The following is a 15,295-nucleotide window of genomic DNA, read 5'->3' as shown; positions in this document are numbered from 1 at the left end:
AGGTAATCCCAGAAATAATTAAGTTAACTATTACGCTGCTCCGCGTCCTCTTCTTCTTAAAAAGAAATGACATTTGATAAAAGAAGAAATAATTAAACCTTTTATTCCTACATCATACAATCTGGTCCGGAGAGCTTGGGGTTTCGTCAAATTCCAGCTTCCTTTTATATGGGTAAAGTTATGCAAGGTTTGAGGCCCCCGGAATGCCATTGGTTGTTGGGATGAGGTATTATAGATTATGGGTTGGGGGTGGTGGGGGTACTGCAAGCACCTCCCCTAGAAATGCAGCAAATCTCTCCCGTTTTCTCCTGGTGGGGCACTGGGAGGGCTGGAGACGTGCTTTGCATTGGCAGGCTGGTGAGGACACGTGTCTCCTCCCTGCCTCCCCCCCGGGCTCCACGGTACCGCATTGGCATCAGTAAAGGCACCTGAAAGACGAGAAGTAACTCCTGGAAGCGCTGCCTGCCACCTTATAACCCAAAAGAAAGCGATCTTACAGGCCTGCAAGAACCTGTGGCTCGCCTTTTGTCGTGCGTAAAGCTTTTGCGCACGCCGCTGAACTGCCTCAGAGACTGAGAAGGTGCGCTACGCGTCGAGCATCAGAGCGCAGTGCCAAGATGCAGAAACGGAGCAGCGACGTCTGAAGGTGACATGAACCTGGGGATAACGACAGGCTGCAGACGAGCAGTGACTAAAAAGTGGAGATAGCAACTGAAAACCGACGGTGTCTTCAACCAACATTTGCGCTTTCCCTCGTGGCTTTATCTAATGCAGAGAATCAAGAGCTGCAATCCAAAGTAGCCTAATTTTTTTTACTGACTGGAGGAGACAAACACTAATTAAGCTGCAGACAGTTCGGAATCCGGAGAGGTTCGAAAAATGGCGACGTTAATCAGAAGCAAGCTTTCCAATAAACTGACAAATGCAGCCACGGCTGTGTCCAACAAATCCCAGGCAAAGGTGAGCGGGATGTTCGCCAGGATGGGGTTTCAGGCCGCCACCGACGAAGAGGCTCTGGGTTTCGCCGCTTGCGATGACCTGGACTACGACCACCGGCAAGGCATGCAGATGGACATTTTAACATCCGATGAAATGGGGGGAGAGGGGAGCGGAGATGGAAGCGCACTGGAGGGGGACAGCCACTACCAGAGGGACGGCACCGGTCCACCGCACTCTGCCTCAAAGGACGGAGATCCGACGAACGAGTTGACCGAAGTCAGACCAAAAATCACCGCTTGGGAGGCGGGCTGGAACGTCACGAACGCAATCCAGGTAAAAACGCACTCCCTCCACGGATTGTTCTGGGTTCCAAATGGCTGAGCCGCTTCCGAAGCATCCGAGAAATTCGAGATAAATAAATATCTATGAACACATCAAAATAATTATACACAAAGAAAAAAATCAGCAGGCTTTTCCCTTTGAAGCAACTTTGTGAAGTGGCTGGTTTTTAAATTAAAGTCTGGCAAATATCCACTTTCTTTAAACCTTTTAAGTGAGTTCTCATGATCTCTGATCACAACAGTGCAGAGATTTTTTAGACGTTTATGCGCTATAAAGGGGGGGGGGGGGGGGGGGGGATAGTTGATGCCCTGGGCCCCCTCCTTTTCTCGACACGCACATTCTTTGTCTGGAGTAATGTGCTGTGTAGCTGATGCACGTCCCCGATAAATGCTCTCACAATACTCCGCGTGGGAATAAATAAGTGAATGGAGGAATTTTTGTGTAGACTCTAGAATAAAAAGAAAACCAAAATCTGCATTTTAAAAATGTTTTATAATTTTGTTTATATTAAAATCTAAATCCAGTTAAGTTAAAAGTAAGAATAACACTGTAGTTATGCAGGAAAATTGGTTTTATGATCAAGTCCAAGTGACATTTTGGACTAAAACCATAAAGACGCGGCTGAAAAATATGAAATTTCAAATTACAGAGATCAGTGTGTGCAAAAAGCTACATTTTGAAAAAGCATTTATTTTTTATTTTATTTTTTCATGTGGGGGAAAAAAATCACCACTTTAAAGTGGAGGATTTACTCGAGAGAGCCTGTGTGTACGCGTGCGCGCGCGTGTGTGGAGGCTATGCGACAAAAATCCCTCTAGACGCCTTTTTATGCTTTATCGGGGCTGTGGTCACGGCAGTCACCCTGACGTCAGAGTGTGTCTCCTCCAGCTCGTGATGACGTCAGAAGCGGGCAGATGCGCTCAAAGCCAAGTGGAAAACCCACAACATGAAAAGGGGAGTGAGATTCACTGAAGGGTCGGGCAGAGCAGCTTCAAAGCACACATTAAAACACCATCTAGTTACACGAATAAAAAATACTATGATAAGAAATTAATTAATGATTAAATTAATACTTTTCATTTAACAACTTAAAGCGCACAGCGTAATATTAGCGATGCTTTATTTGTCTGTGTTTGTAGGGGATGTTCGTTCTGGGCCTGCCCTACGCCATCCTGCACGGAGGATACCTCGGACTCTTTCTCATTATTTTCGCCGCTGTGGTGTGCTGCTACACGGGGAAAATCCTCATTGCCTGCCTGTACGAGGAGGACGAAGACGGACAGCTCGTCCGTGTGAGGGATTCTTATGTGGACATTGCCAACGCTTGCTGCGCGCCCAGATTCCCGGCTCTAGGTGGCCATATCGTGAATGTAGCCCAAATCATAGAGCTAGTGATGACTTGCATCCTGTACGTGGTGGTCAGCGGTAATCTCATGTACAACAGCTTCCCCAACATGCCAATTTCCCAGAAGTCCTGGGCCATCATCGCCACCGCTGCTCTCCTCCCCTGCGCCTTTCTCAAGAACCTGAAAGCCGTCTCCAAGTTCAGCTTGCTTTGCACGTTAGCCCACTTTGTCATTAACGTCCTCGTTATAGCGTACTGCCTCTCCAGAGCGAGGGACTGGGCCTGGGACAAGGTGAAGTTTTACATCGATGTCAAGAAATTCCCCATCTCCATTGGGATTATTGTGTTCAGCTACACCTCGCAGATCTTCCTGCCGTCTCTGGAGGGGAACATGCAGAAACCGAGCGAGTTTCACTGCATGATGAACTGGACTCACATCGCTGCCTGCATCCTCAAGGGTCTATTCGCCCTGGTGGCCTACCTGACCTGGGCTGATGAAACCAAGGAGGTCATCACAGACAACCTGCCCCCAACCATCCGAGCTGTCGTCAACCTCTTCCTCGTGTCCAAAGCTTTGCTGTCGTATCCGCTGCCGTTTTTCGCTGCTGTCGAGGTATTAGAGAAAACATTTTTCAACGAAGCGGGACGCGCCTACTTTCCAGATTGCTACGGAGGCGATGGACGCCTAAAGTCCTGGGGACTCACTCTCCGATGTAGCCTTGTTGTGTTCACCCTGCTCATGGCGATCTATGTGCCACATTTCGCCCTCCTCATGGGCCTCACCGGCAGCCTGACGGGCGCAGGCCTTTGCTTTCTGCTTCCCAGTCTCTTCCACCTCAAGCTTTTATGGAGAAAGCTGCTATGGCACCAGGTTTTCTTTGATGTCGCCATCTTTGTAATAGGAGGTATATGCAGCATATCTGGTTTCATCCACTCAATGGAGGGGCTCATAGAGGCTTTTAAATATAACATACAAGAATAGATGCAAGCTATTGCTGGAACTAGATGTTAACTGCAAGTCTCCATTTAGTGAAAAAAATAAAATAAAATAAAATAAAATTTAAAAAACACATGACTTCCTGGCGAGCGCAGTCCCTTCTGCTTAATTCATGCGTAAAAGTGCGCGCAGAGCACACGCGGACATTTTCGCACTCATACAGTGCTTGCATCAGTCTACACACACACACACACACACACACACACACACACACACACACACACACACACACACACACACACACACACACACACACACACACACACAGTTGGTGGCAGTGAGGGAATCTAATGCATCCACAACACACTTTAGCCTACGGACAATACATGTTGTATAAATATGCCAACAAGAGTACATATACATATTTTCCAGTGGAGTGAACGTTTACAATATCGACCTTAAAACAAAATTGCAAAAAGGGCAGTTCGCCTTTTCGTCGCTCTTGTGGTGCTTCCCCACACGAGACTTCACTTCATGTAACGCTCGAGTTTGTGATGGACGGACTTGTTGTGATTTAATGATGTTTAAGATGTTTTAAAGGGATTAAAACACACGCGCGCGCACACACGCAACACCACTTCTTTTTTTTTAGGTGATTCGCAATTTGACTGCGGGCTTTGAGTGTGGTGTTAAACCCCAAATCGAACGCCTGTGCATCTAAAAGATAAAATAAGACAACGGCAATAACCGATAGAAACACACGACGGCGTAAAGACGATAAAAAGTAATTGTGAAGTTTCCTGAGAAATACGCAAAAAATTACTTTCCCCGATTATTTAACATTCTGGCAATGCAAAATATCAGAGAGTACACAGCAGCTAAACAAACTATGCATTGAATGTATGATATTTTAGACACAAATACATTGAAACTGGGAAGTGGAAATTTAATAATCCTTTAAATTTCGGTTCATCCTCGTGTAACAGTAACGCTTTGTTGATAGGCCTGGTTTGTTTTTTTTCTTCGATATTTACTTTAATTCACTTTTCAATCGGCAATAACGTCCAGCCCCACAGATCTCAGCAACACGGGGAGTATTAAATGAAATGATACACACACATAAGAAATAGAACGAAAACACGCACATGCACGCACACACACGCGGCCTGTTCGTTTTTTTATTTCTAATTAATTTTGAAAATCTCATGTCTCGGAAAAAAAAAATTCGGTGTCTGAAAATCTAAAAGAGAGAGATCGTTAAAGAGGAAAATGTGCATACAGACATTTTTCATTCTGTGCAATCCAATGGGTCCTGTGGAAATGTTATAAAACCGTATGTGTAGTGTGTTATTGTGGTTTCAAAAAGATGGAATGTATATCTCAAAGTCGTTATCATATATCGTGAAAATTAATATTAAAGAATAAAGAAATAAGTGAAATTATATTGTAAAAATGTGTGTGGTTTTATGTAAAACGAGAATCGGTCAGAACATGTATTTTTTTTCTCTATAATAAAAGATAGAAAACGATGGTTAGTCGCATTCATATTTGTTAAATTCAAACTGAGGTTAAACGCGCAGAGTTAAGACTGCGCAGGCCCGTGACTTAGAAAGATAACCATATAATGTGTGTGCGAGTGAGTGAGAGAGGAGGGTATGTGGTCATACTACTACTACTACATAATCCGATTACCGTTTCAGCTCCACCCGTCATAGACCTGAGTCTGCAGAGATATCCACAGCGCGCACGTTTTCCACCAGGCCTCACATTCCTGCGTGTTCACATAAAATGTCGACAGATTTTCTGCTGCAGGCACGCATCAGGGCCTCGTGGCCGACCTGTTCATCCACTCTGTTGATTTTATCCCGCCTACTCTCAAGCTGTCAAGTTTCAGCTTTACCAAGTGCGCCATACTAGTCAGTCAGGTATGGATTTTCCTTATAGCGCGGAACCCATCAAAATGAGTGCGCATTTAAAGGCGGGGTTACTGCAGAAAACAGATTTTACAAAGCTCACTAGCTTGAATGTGATTTATGGCTCTCAAAAGGTGGAGATGCTTCACAGGTTTAACTGCAGACAAAAACAAAAATGAAAAAGGCTTAGTTTGGTTTCTATTACACGTTGAAACCAAACAAAACTCCATCACGCATCAGTATTTTAAGTGAGCCACCCAAGAGAGCATGACATGATAGAACCAGAATTTACGGAATGTATGGGTTGAAAATATTAACGAAAACAACGAATTTTGTTACTAAAAATGAGTCTGATCGTCCCGTGATGATCTCAGTGACACATGGCAGGGGAGCCCCCTAGTGGACACAAACTGCAAATACCAGCTGGAAGCAGAGAGATTTATTGACTCTATTTCTTAAAATCTTTTCACAATAGCACGAGTTCTTTCGTGACCATTCCGGGACAAAACGACATTATTTTTACTATAAACACAAGACTGCACAGTTGTTCTTGATGCTTTATTAAATACAACTTTGAAATAAGCTGTATAACCATGCTGAGGCACGCCATCCACGGCTGTGGCTCAGGAGGCAAATTATCTACAGATTCAGTCCCAGCTCTTGCATTACGCTTGTCAGATGGTCTTTGGCCAAAAGTATAACTGAATTCCAAATTGCTTGCAGGCACACTGAAGGCAGCATGTAGTAAAAAGTTGGTTGCTTATTGAGTAGAAAAGCTCTACAGACTATGTCAGAGAATCCGAAATAAAAGTGTGAATTTCACAACAGGAACGAACAAAACATCCTGGTCAAGAAAGGTCAGCAAACCTTTAACATGTTTTTCATATTTGGCACATGCAGTTTTAATCTGTGACTTATTGAAATTAAAGTCAATTCCACTTATTTAGGACTCACACACACACTCCCTCAAAACAAATATCTAACCAATCCAATTACCTTTCCAAAAAACCCACAAGTCACACTTACATCACAAATAAATGAAACAGGAACTTTTCATAAATGATAAATTCTTGTCCACATAACCAGCTCCCTGTGCAGCCTGGACACAGCTGGCGGTGTATGAAATCAATGAGAGCGCATCACTCAAACGTCAGTGTGAAGATGGGTTACCAAGTAAAATAACTGAGCCTGAAACACAAAAACTGTTAAATACACACTGGACAAATTCCAGAGTGAGATTCTTTGATGATAATTTATTTTTTAATTTCAAGTAACAACATTTTAGAAAAGCTCAGTAAAACTCTCATAATTCTGCAGACAGTAAAATATTTACAGGCAACAGAATGCCACAGAAAGAAAGTTCAGGTAAGACAGAAAACATTAAGTTTAAAAAAAGATAACAAATACAGCTAAGTGGCTCAAGATATTTGCAAACCAAAATACTGTTCCACCAAGTGGTTTTAAAGTCAGAGATAGAAGCAGATTTTCATACATCAGCTACACCCTCGTGTTTATCTTGTACAGTCTCCATCAGACGTGCGGTCGTACGTAGAGACCAGTCACTGGCCGGGCTCTTCACTGTTTAAGGTTGTTGGCTTCTTGGTCGAGTACTCGACCACCCAGGGGTGGGACAGGACTCCCTGGATGGGCAGTCTGTGCATAGGGTTGTGCTTCAGCAGCCTGGCAACCAAGTCTTTAGCTCCAGCACTGATAGTGGCCTGTGGTGGGTAAGAGTACTCCACCTGGAGGTCAAAGACAGAAAATGGGAATAAAAATTCAACTTTTGAGAGAAGCCGTAGAGCATTTCTATACTGTGGTGGTGTCATACCCTTGAAATCCTACGGTAGGTCTCCTCGTGGGTTTTTGCTTCAAATGGGGGTTTTCCAACCAGGAACTCGTAGCAAAGGACCCCGAGACTCCACAGGTCCACTTTCTCGTCATGAGTTTTCCCCTCAATCATCTCTGGAGGCAAGTAGTCCAGTGTCCCACACAGAGTGGACCTCCTGAAGAAAAGAGAAAAAAAAAATGTTTGTTTCTTTTTAATCATATACAATTTCTTACCTGTGTAGGCTAAATCATTTCCATAGTTTCACCTTCAACTTAAACGTGATTAAAAGCAAAAAAGTTGCATGAACATACCTGGAGGACGGGGTGTGAACAGACCAGCCGAAATCCGCGATCTTGAGCTCCCCATTGGCCCCCAGTAACAGGTTCTCTGGTTTGATGTCCCTGTGGATCACCTTTTTGGTGTGGCAATAGTTGAGGGCATCTGCTAACTCCATGATGTACTAGAACAACACATTAAGCACACAAGTATTAAGCATACAACATGCATCACAGAAGAGATGCTTTTAGTGAACGTTAAACATCCTGGAAACACGATTCTCTACAAATAAAAGGTTATTTTCACTCTGTAAAACTAGGGAAGCTCCTTAGATTATAGAACAAGAGTGACGAAAAGATCTTAACTCTGCACTCTTACCGTGGCGCTTATGTTCTCGGAAAAATGTCCACAGCGCTGCAGCTCGCTGTACAGCTCTCCCCTGGGTGCAAACTCCAGGATGAGGTACACACGAGAGGCATCGTGGAAGTAGCCATAGAGTCGCAGGATGTTCGGATGCCTGTAAGAAAATCAGGACCATTAGATATTTTGACAATCAACATTTCAAATATGTATGGACTCCCCAAACTAAACTGCTATTCATTACTATGGTAAGGGGTAATTTTTCTGAAGGGAATGTGTAGTTGGCATATTTTAGTGCCATTTTTCTGCAAATGAATCCATGTGGTCATACTAAAAAAAAAAAAGTTGGGCATATGGAAGTCCACAGAGAGTCTCACACTCGCCATCTGATGATCGGATTTGTTGAGATCCAGAAACCATAGCGTGCCTGTGACGTTCTCCATATCTGAAGTAAAATCCAATCACTCTGAGGGAAAAGGTTTTAAACCTGACTGATCTACAGTGTTAACATTTAGATAAACGTGAAAACCCCACAGCATCTGAACATTTGTCTGACAGTGACATGAAGAGCAGTCTGATTTCCACAGATTAAAATAAATAAAAAATATATAATAATCAAAAAGATAAGTTATCATCATACTAACACAGGTCCTCCCAGCCGTGCAGCAGGAGATTACCAACACAGCCAAACAGAACACAAACCACATTTACACACTTTCATATGTGATGAGCCTCATTAAAGCGATGGACCCATTCATACAAGAGACAAAAGGCATTCACAGGTTAAACTCTAAAACCATTCGCTGTTGCTCGTAAAGAGTTAAAATCATCAATCAGCAACATAAATATTCCTAAAACCAACCAGATATTAGTTATGGGCTAATGTTTACTTTGAGGTGTTCACCTCCTGCCCACGTCTTCTTGGCTCATTTATTTGCATTATTACCAGTCGTAAAAAAAAAAATTCCTGCAATTGAGATTTAAACGACATTTTAATACTTTATTTTCCTAAATTTAAAATTTAAAGGTCTGTATTTTTAAGCCAGAACCCCACAGACACATTTACAGTCATTACAATTACGAAGAAACTAATTCAATGCAGTTATACCCAATATGAACAATGAGCACAAGCCACAGATAATCTTCCATTTTGGAACATGTGTCCTAGACTTAAAAAACAGACTTTATTATTTATGACCAGACGAGTGTCTGAGCCCGTGCACAAACTCAGAAGCAGCATTTAAAGAGTTGGAGTCAGAAAGCTGTTTTTTCATAGACTTCTAAAAGGACTTTCTGCAACCACATCCATCACAGTCTGCTGGCCTTCAGGAGTGCAGGGTTTGTAGGTACTTCTACATCTGCTTAATTTTTCTGACCTGGAATCTATGATTGTGTTTTATACCCTTTGTTTGAGACTCAAGACCAGGACTGGGCATCGTCACCAACTTCTACAACTGATTCTATTCTGATTCGCAAGGTCCCGACTCCATTCCATTCAATTCAACTTAGAGTCAGAAATATTATAATTATAATCATTTATCTTTGATTCGTACTGTCCAAAGAATGCTCTAAAAATGGTAAATTAAAAATATTTCATTTCAAATTACTTGAAAATTTCTCTGCAATTACAAACTCAGTGTAAATCATCTCGGTATAAAAACAAAGCTGACACCTGTGAAACGTCATCAGAAGTGCAAGCCTCACAGCTGATGCCTTTGTCTCAAAGTAGCTAATGATTAAACACAGAAAAATATGAAGGAGAATTTCCTGGCCTGGCGTTTTATAGCAGAAAGCCACTGCTGGAACTAGTTATTAACTACAAGTCTCCATTTAGTGGAAAAAAACAAAAAAAACAACTTGCTAGCGAGTGCAGTCCCTTCTGCTTAATTCATGTGTAAAAGCATGCACATAGCACAAGCGGACATTTTCACATGTGATCTACTGCAAATATTAAAATAGCCGCAGTACATTAAAAACAAGAAAACCATGAATCAACATACAAATTTTGCAATTTGGCAGAATTTGTAAAAGCGGAAATTTCTGCGATATGGAACAGCAGAAATATCTTGTCAGAGGTAATTTTTGGGAAAAAACAAAACAACAGCGGCTAACAACGCTGTACACAACTGTAGACTGGTGCAAGGGAATAATGCAGAAAATTAAGACTTTTGATGGTAAACTGGTCTTGAAGTGCTGTGCAGGAAGTGTGATTTTGTTGTGGTGGAAGCAAAACGGCCAAAGTAAGAGTGAACTCATGACGATGTTTTCAAATGTAGTTCTGATCTTCTTTTGCTGCTGGTTCAGTGAATTTTGGTCAGAGAGTAACGGAACCTGCAGTTAGGGAATGTGTGCGATGTCGGCTTTCAGCATCCAGCGGCATGTCTGCATACATGCTGTCGGGTCGCGCTTTGTGTTTACATCTTTTTGTGGAATCAGTTCACCAGCTCGTTAATCATTTGCCGTTTTACCCGTTTGGTGGTTGTTGAAATAGTTTTCTAGGCTTCAAGCTGAGATTCTGACATGTCTACCAAAAATACATTTATAATTTAAAAATCTTTTTTAGGATTTAATGAATCGATATCACATTATTCATATTAAAATATTTTGGACCAGAAAATAGTTTGTTTTTTTTTTAAACTCACTCCTACTCAAGACAGTTTTGAAAAATCAGACAAGGATCCAAGATAATTTGAGTAGAATAATGCTGTTGTGCTGACTATCAAAGTCATTTCGCTTACTTTCCCCACAACAATCAGTCACTTCAGTTTGACCCCATCTATTTTCCCTCATCTGTAGCTCGACTGCAGTTGGTCTATTCAACTTTTTCAATTCAATTTTATTTATATAGCGCCAAATCACAACAAAAGTCGCCTCAAGGCGCTTTATATTGTCTACTCACCACAGTTTGAGAAACGCTAGTCTGGGGAGTAGTTAATTACAATTAACAGTAAAATATAATTCGACAGATGTTACCTGAGGTGAGACTGGATCTCCACTTCTCTCCTCAGCTGGTGCTCCACCCCAGCCTTCTCCAGCTGCTTTTTGAAGAGCACCTTCAGGGCCAGGATGAACTTAGTCTGTCGCTCCCTGGCGAGGTAGACATTCCCGAACTTCCCCTTTCCCAAAGGACGACCAATGTCAAAATTTTCCAGACTCCATCGTGTCCTGTGTGAGCAGAACAGCACACAGTTACAGCAAGAGCGACATAAACTTTAACCTGTCATAAAAGTATATGGATGAGACAAGGAACCACTCTTAAACGTACTTTGATGTAGAGGTTTGTGCGTGATCGTTCTTGGCAGGTTTGTCTGGACAAAGAAAGAGGAGGATACATTTTAGCACCCAAAACACAGACACAAACACCATTGTTTTCCCAGTTTAGTATTACACTTACCCTGTGGCTTCTCTGGCTTTTGTGGTTCCAACTGGGGTTTGGTCAGGTTTGGTTTAGGAGCTTGCGTTTTCAGCTGGTTTTGCTGGGTGCTGGGTTTGAGCTGTGTTGCTGCATTTACATTCTGAGTAGCGGGGTTCACATTCTGATCAGCAGGGTGTGTCGACTTGACAGTAAGGGGCAGGTTTGACACTGGTTTCTGGTGACTCATAGGCCTCTGAACGCGCTGAGGTCCATTTGATACACCTAGAACTCGCTGATGTGGGGTTGGTGTGACTACAGCCTTCTGAATGGGCTGTGACTGCTGCAATACAGGAATCCGCTTGGGCCCATCACTGCTTGACTGCAAACAAACAAGATAAACAATAATAATAATTGAAAAAAGCTTCAAGCTTTTTACTTTTTGAAAGTATTATAAATTAGCTTTACCTTGAAAAAAAATTGTAATTTGAAATTCATTTCATTTCTAAATTTTCTTAACCATCTATTCGACCTAGTCTCTCACTGAGCACATCCTGGACAGGTCGCTGGTGTGTCACATGGCAAACAGAGACAGAGACAACCATATGCTCTCGCCAACGTCCAATTTAAGGTCACCAATTCTGCTCATATTATCAGGATTAACAATACCCTTTGTGGTGTAGTCAATATGGTCAGTTTAGTTTATTTATAAGCTCATTTAAAAAAAATAACTGCTGGCTACCATCCTGTACAACTGGATGGGTAAAATACATAGGTAATAAAAATAAAATAGATTTTAAAAAGAAAAAATGAGAACATGAGTAAAGCAGTATCAAGAAAAAGTAATCCAATTAGAGTTAAAAGCCAATGATGAAAACAGGTTTTGAAAATGTCTAATGCTGGAGGGGTCCAGATGTGCAGATGCAGTTTGTTCCACAATTTAGGAGCAAAAACCTGATCAGCTGTTTTAATCTAGGAGAACCTGCTAAGCAGATCTCCGTGATCTAATGGAAGTATGCAAAGTTAGCAAGAAGTAAGCAAGAAGGTGCAAACGCATGCAATGCCTTAAAAATGATATGTGGTCTGTCTTGCACATGCCAGTTAAAAGTCAAGCTGCAGCATTTTGGACCAGTTGCAGTCAGGGTAGTGACAGACTGTCACCTGAAAAGTCAGGACTCTAAAAATCTGAAACTTTGATATCTGTTTACCTTTGTGAGTTCCCTAATCTGAAGGAAAAAAACAAAAACAAACAAGTTTTAACAACAGCATTTATCTTTTACCTCAAAAGACAAGGTTATCTAAATTAACAAACACCAATTATGTTTTGATCACATCCATAGATGGGATCAGTGGATCAATACTCCTATGATCACATACAAGTGCTTAGTTCTGGCCATGTTCATTTTCACCCATCCAGCTTTGTGGGTAAATTCTCTCTTAGCTCCGTTTTTGGTGATGCATATGTCGAGTCTCTATATACACTAGATCTTCTTAATAAGCCATATAGAAAAGTGTCCAAAGACACTGGTATGCCTGGAAGCGCAAATCTAATACCATACACAGTAATCAAGGATATTTACCAAAACAAAACAAAAACAGAAGAAAAAGAAGAAACAAAAACACACATTTAATAAAAATTTTCAACCAGCCCCGGGTTTATGATGAGTTACCTTAATTTCAGGCCTTTGAAGTTTCGTGCCTTTTGGCATCTTGTGCATAGCAGTAGAGTCCATAATCTAATAAAGAAGTAAACGGAGACAGGTTTTATTCAAAGAAATTGTTTTTAAAAAAAAAAAAAAGTGATTGGAATTAAGAAAAACATGCAGTTTGTTTAACTCTTTAGTCTGTCACATTTCTTCTAGCTAAGGAGGTTGGAAGAGACGCTTTTCTTTTCAACCTCCTTAGACTACGATGACTGAGAACCTTCACAGACATTTCTTCTAGCTTACAAAAAACAAACAAACCCAATAACAATCCTGTTTGGATATAGACGCTCTTGTATTCATGTCTGAAATAACTGTTTAAAAATGTATATACAATTTACAACGTTTATTCTGTCAGGAAGATTAACAGTAGCCATCATCGTCACGTTGTTGCCGATTAGGTAAAGTTAAATTAGCATCCACACCAAAACACCACGTTAAACATCACCTTTTTGCAACAAGCTAGTTGTATAAAACCACTTACCTAAATATATTATTGCAATGACCCGATTCAACGCTAAACGATAATTTTTCTAGAACATAAACAGGTCGAAAACAGCTCCAAGGGAGGCTAGCTAACAGCTACGTCGGCCAGTAGACCACAGCTGGCGTTTGTGGCTCGCTACAAACATAAGGACTATCCAAGAAGATGTTACGACGAATCTACCTTAGTATCACTTCTTTTTTCTGAAAAATACTACATGAGTGCTAATAAAACAATAAAGTCGAAGCACAAAGCTGTAGCAGTACAGCGACTGACTGAGATTGGCTAACTCTCCGAACACTGCTTGTTTAATTTCAAACGGCCCTCGGTTTAAAACCTTTAAATACAACACAGGCTGCTATTGGCTGAGGGAATGCTCAGTACTCACTCTCCATTGGCTAAGGCTACACGCGGCGGCCGGTGGAGAGTGACGTACAAACGTCGAAGTGAATCTTCCAAAACACTAGGGGGCAGTCCACAGACACTGTCAGTACAGGAACTCTTCCATACCACATGCTATTACACTTAAGGATTTTATTATTACTTCGGCGGCTTGAAAAAAAGTTTTTTCCCAAATATAAACTCAGAAAAACAAGTAGTTTCATAGTATTTTCTTTCTTTTTATTACTATCAATGATATCGCTTTTGAAATCTATTTAAATTTATTATTTTTGATTACCAGTAGATCAGAAATTACAAAACGAATTTATTTGTCTTTATATTATTATAATTATTATTGAACGACTTTCTTTAAAAAGAAAATTAAATCAGCAACACATATAAGGAATAAATACAATGCTTAAGTAAATAAAAAAATGCAATTTACATAATCAACTGCAAATTATAAAGCGAGTTTAGAGCCCTCCTTTTATTTGTTTGTGTTGTCTAAATTACTCTAAACTATGTATAAAGCCTTTTATTTATTTTATGTTTCTTTTTGTTTTTGCTAGTTTTAAAACTTTGGCTGGAAAATGTAAGAAAAACAACTTCTGACACCCTCACAGATAATTATTACACAAACTAAAGGCTTATATAACCGAGAGGCTTATATAACCGAACAGCAAATGATTTATTAGAAAACTACGTGGATTTTTTTTAATTACATGTCTTCAAACCTTTGCTAAGATGTGTATTACTAATATACGAGAAACTACATCCACGGAGAAATAAACATTAATTAAGGAAATGTGATTTCCTTTGCAAGATATCTTTGGGCATCTCTTGGTGGGTAATTAATCTAATTACGTGGTGATGAATCCAGTTTTATCAGTACAGTAGGGTCAGATATATCCAGCAAAACAGGCTTCCAAGAGATTCAGAATAATCATAGGATACTGTTATGATTTTTGTGGATTAAGAAAATAACTTATATCCCATTTGTGATGTTTTATTGAATTGTGCTAATGACTCAGACACAGACGATAAGGACATTTTCTCTGTTTTCAAATACATTATGAGAATTTTATTTTCTTCATGCAACTGGTTGTGCAAGGGCAGCTTACATTCTTCAATATCACTGATGCGCGTCAGTGACCATTAACTAACTATCTAACCATTAGCAGCTAACTGGCCAGAAAATGTATTGAAAGAAATCTCATTATGTCCCTGGAAGTATCTGTAAATAAGAGAGCAGGGGCATGCAGATGTGATGGGTGTGAGGTTAGGTCAGCCGAGGTTAAATATGATTTATTGCAGTAATCAGGGCTGCAAGACAAGTGACACCAAAGTGCACCATGCACCTGCAGTGGTGATGCCATTTTTGGTGTGCATCACCTTTTGTAAGGACAACACTGAGAATAAACTATCTATGTTTATT

The 15,295-nt window shown here is 40.8% G+C and overlaps 2 protein-coding genes across 2 annotated transcripts; one reads left to right on the top strand and one right to left on the bottom strand.

Annotated features, from left to right (window-relative positions):
• Positions 1 to 314: 314 nt before the first annotated feature.
• slc32a1 (solute carrier family 32 member 1) lies at positions 315 to 5,002 on the top strand. The gene is made up of 2 exons (XM_006782743.3): positions 315 to 1,272; positions 2,421 to 5,002. Exons 1-2 carry the CDS (start codon positions 880 to 882, stop codon positions 3,606 to 3,608), a joined length of 1,581 nt encoding a protein of 526 aa, XP_006782806.1. The 5' UTR covers positions 315 to 879; the 3' UTR covers positions 3,609 to 5,002.
• Positions 5,003 to 6,714: 1,712 nt separating this feature from the next.
• Positions 6,715 to 13,797, bottom strand: aurka (aurora kinase A). Its single transcript, XM_087841361.1, has 9 exons — positions 13,480 to 13,797; positions 12,963 to 13,028; positions 11,335 to 11,674; positions 11,206 to 11,248; positions 10,914 to 11,105; positions 7,959 to 8,097; positions 7,616 to 7,764; positions 7,305 to 7,479; positions 6,715 to 7,218 (listed from the first exon to the last, which is right to left on the bottom strand). The coding sequence occupies exons 2-9, from the start codon at positions 13,023 to 13,025 to the stop codon at positions 7,036 to 7,038; spliced, it is 1,284 nt and encodes a 427-aa protein (XP_087697487.1). The 5' UTR covers positions 13,026 to 13,028; positions 13,480 to 13,797; the 3' UTR covers positions 6,715 to 7,035.
• Between the last annotated feature and the right edge of the window lie 1,498 nt (positions 13,798 to 15,295).

This window comes from Neolamprologus brichardi, chromosome 5 (genome assembly GCF_056152115.1).
Source record: "Neolamprologus brichardi isolate AB-2024 chromosome 5, ASM5615211v1, whole genome shotgun sequence".
Lineage (NCBI taxonomy): Eukaryota > Metazoa > Chordata > Actinopteri > Cichliformes > Cichlidae > Neolamprologus > Neolamprologus brichardi.
This window is presented reverse-complemented; position numbering and strand designations above follow the sequence as displayed.

Excerpts from the sequence above, each read along its gene's own strand:
- aurka (XM_087841361.1), bottom strand. The coding sequence starts at position 13,025 with ATGGACTCTACTGCTATGCACAAGATGCCAAAAGGCACGAAACTTCAA. Across the intron at positions 11,675-12,962 it reads TTCAAAGGCCTGAAATTAAG|TCAAGCAGTGATGGGCCCAA; the intron begins GTAACTCATCAT and ends GTTTGTTTGCAG. Across the intron at positions 11,249-11,334 it reads AAAGCCAGAGAAGCCACAGG|ACAAACCTGCCAAGAACGAT; the intron begins GTAAGTGTAATA and ends TTCTTTGTCCAG.
- slc32a1 (XM_006782743.3), top strand. The coding sequence starts at position 880 with ATGGCGACGTTAATCAGAAGCAAGCTTTCCAATAAACTGACAAATGCA. Across the intron at positions 1,273-2,420 it reads ACGTCACGAACGCAATCCAG|GGGATGTTCGTTCTGGGCCT; the intron begins GTAAAAACGCAC and ends CTGTGTTTGTAG.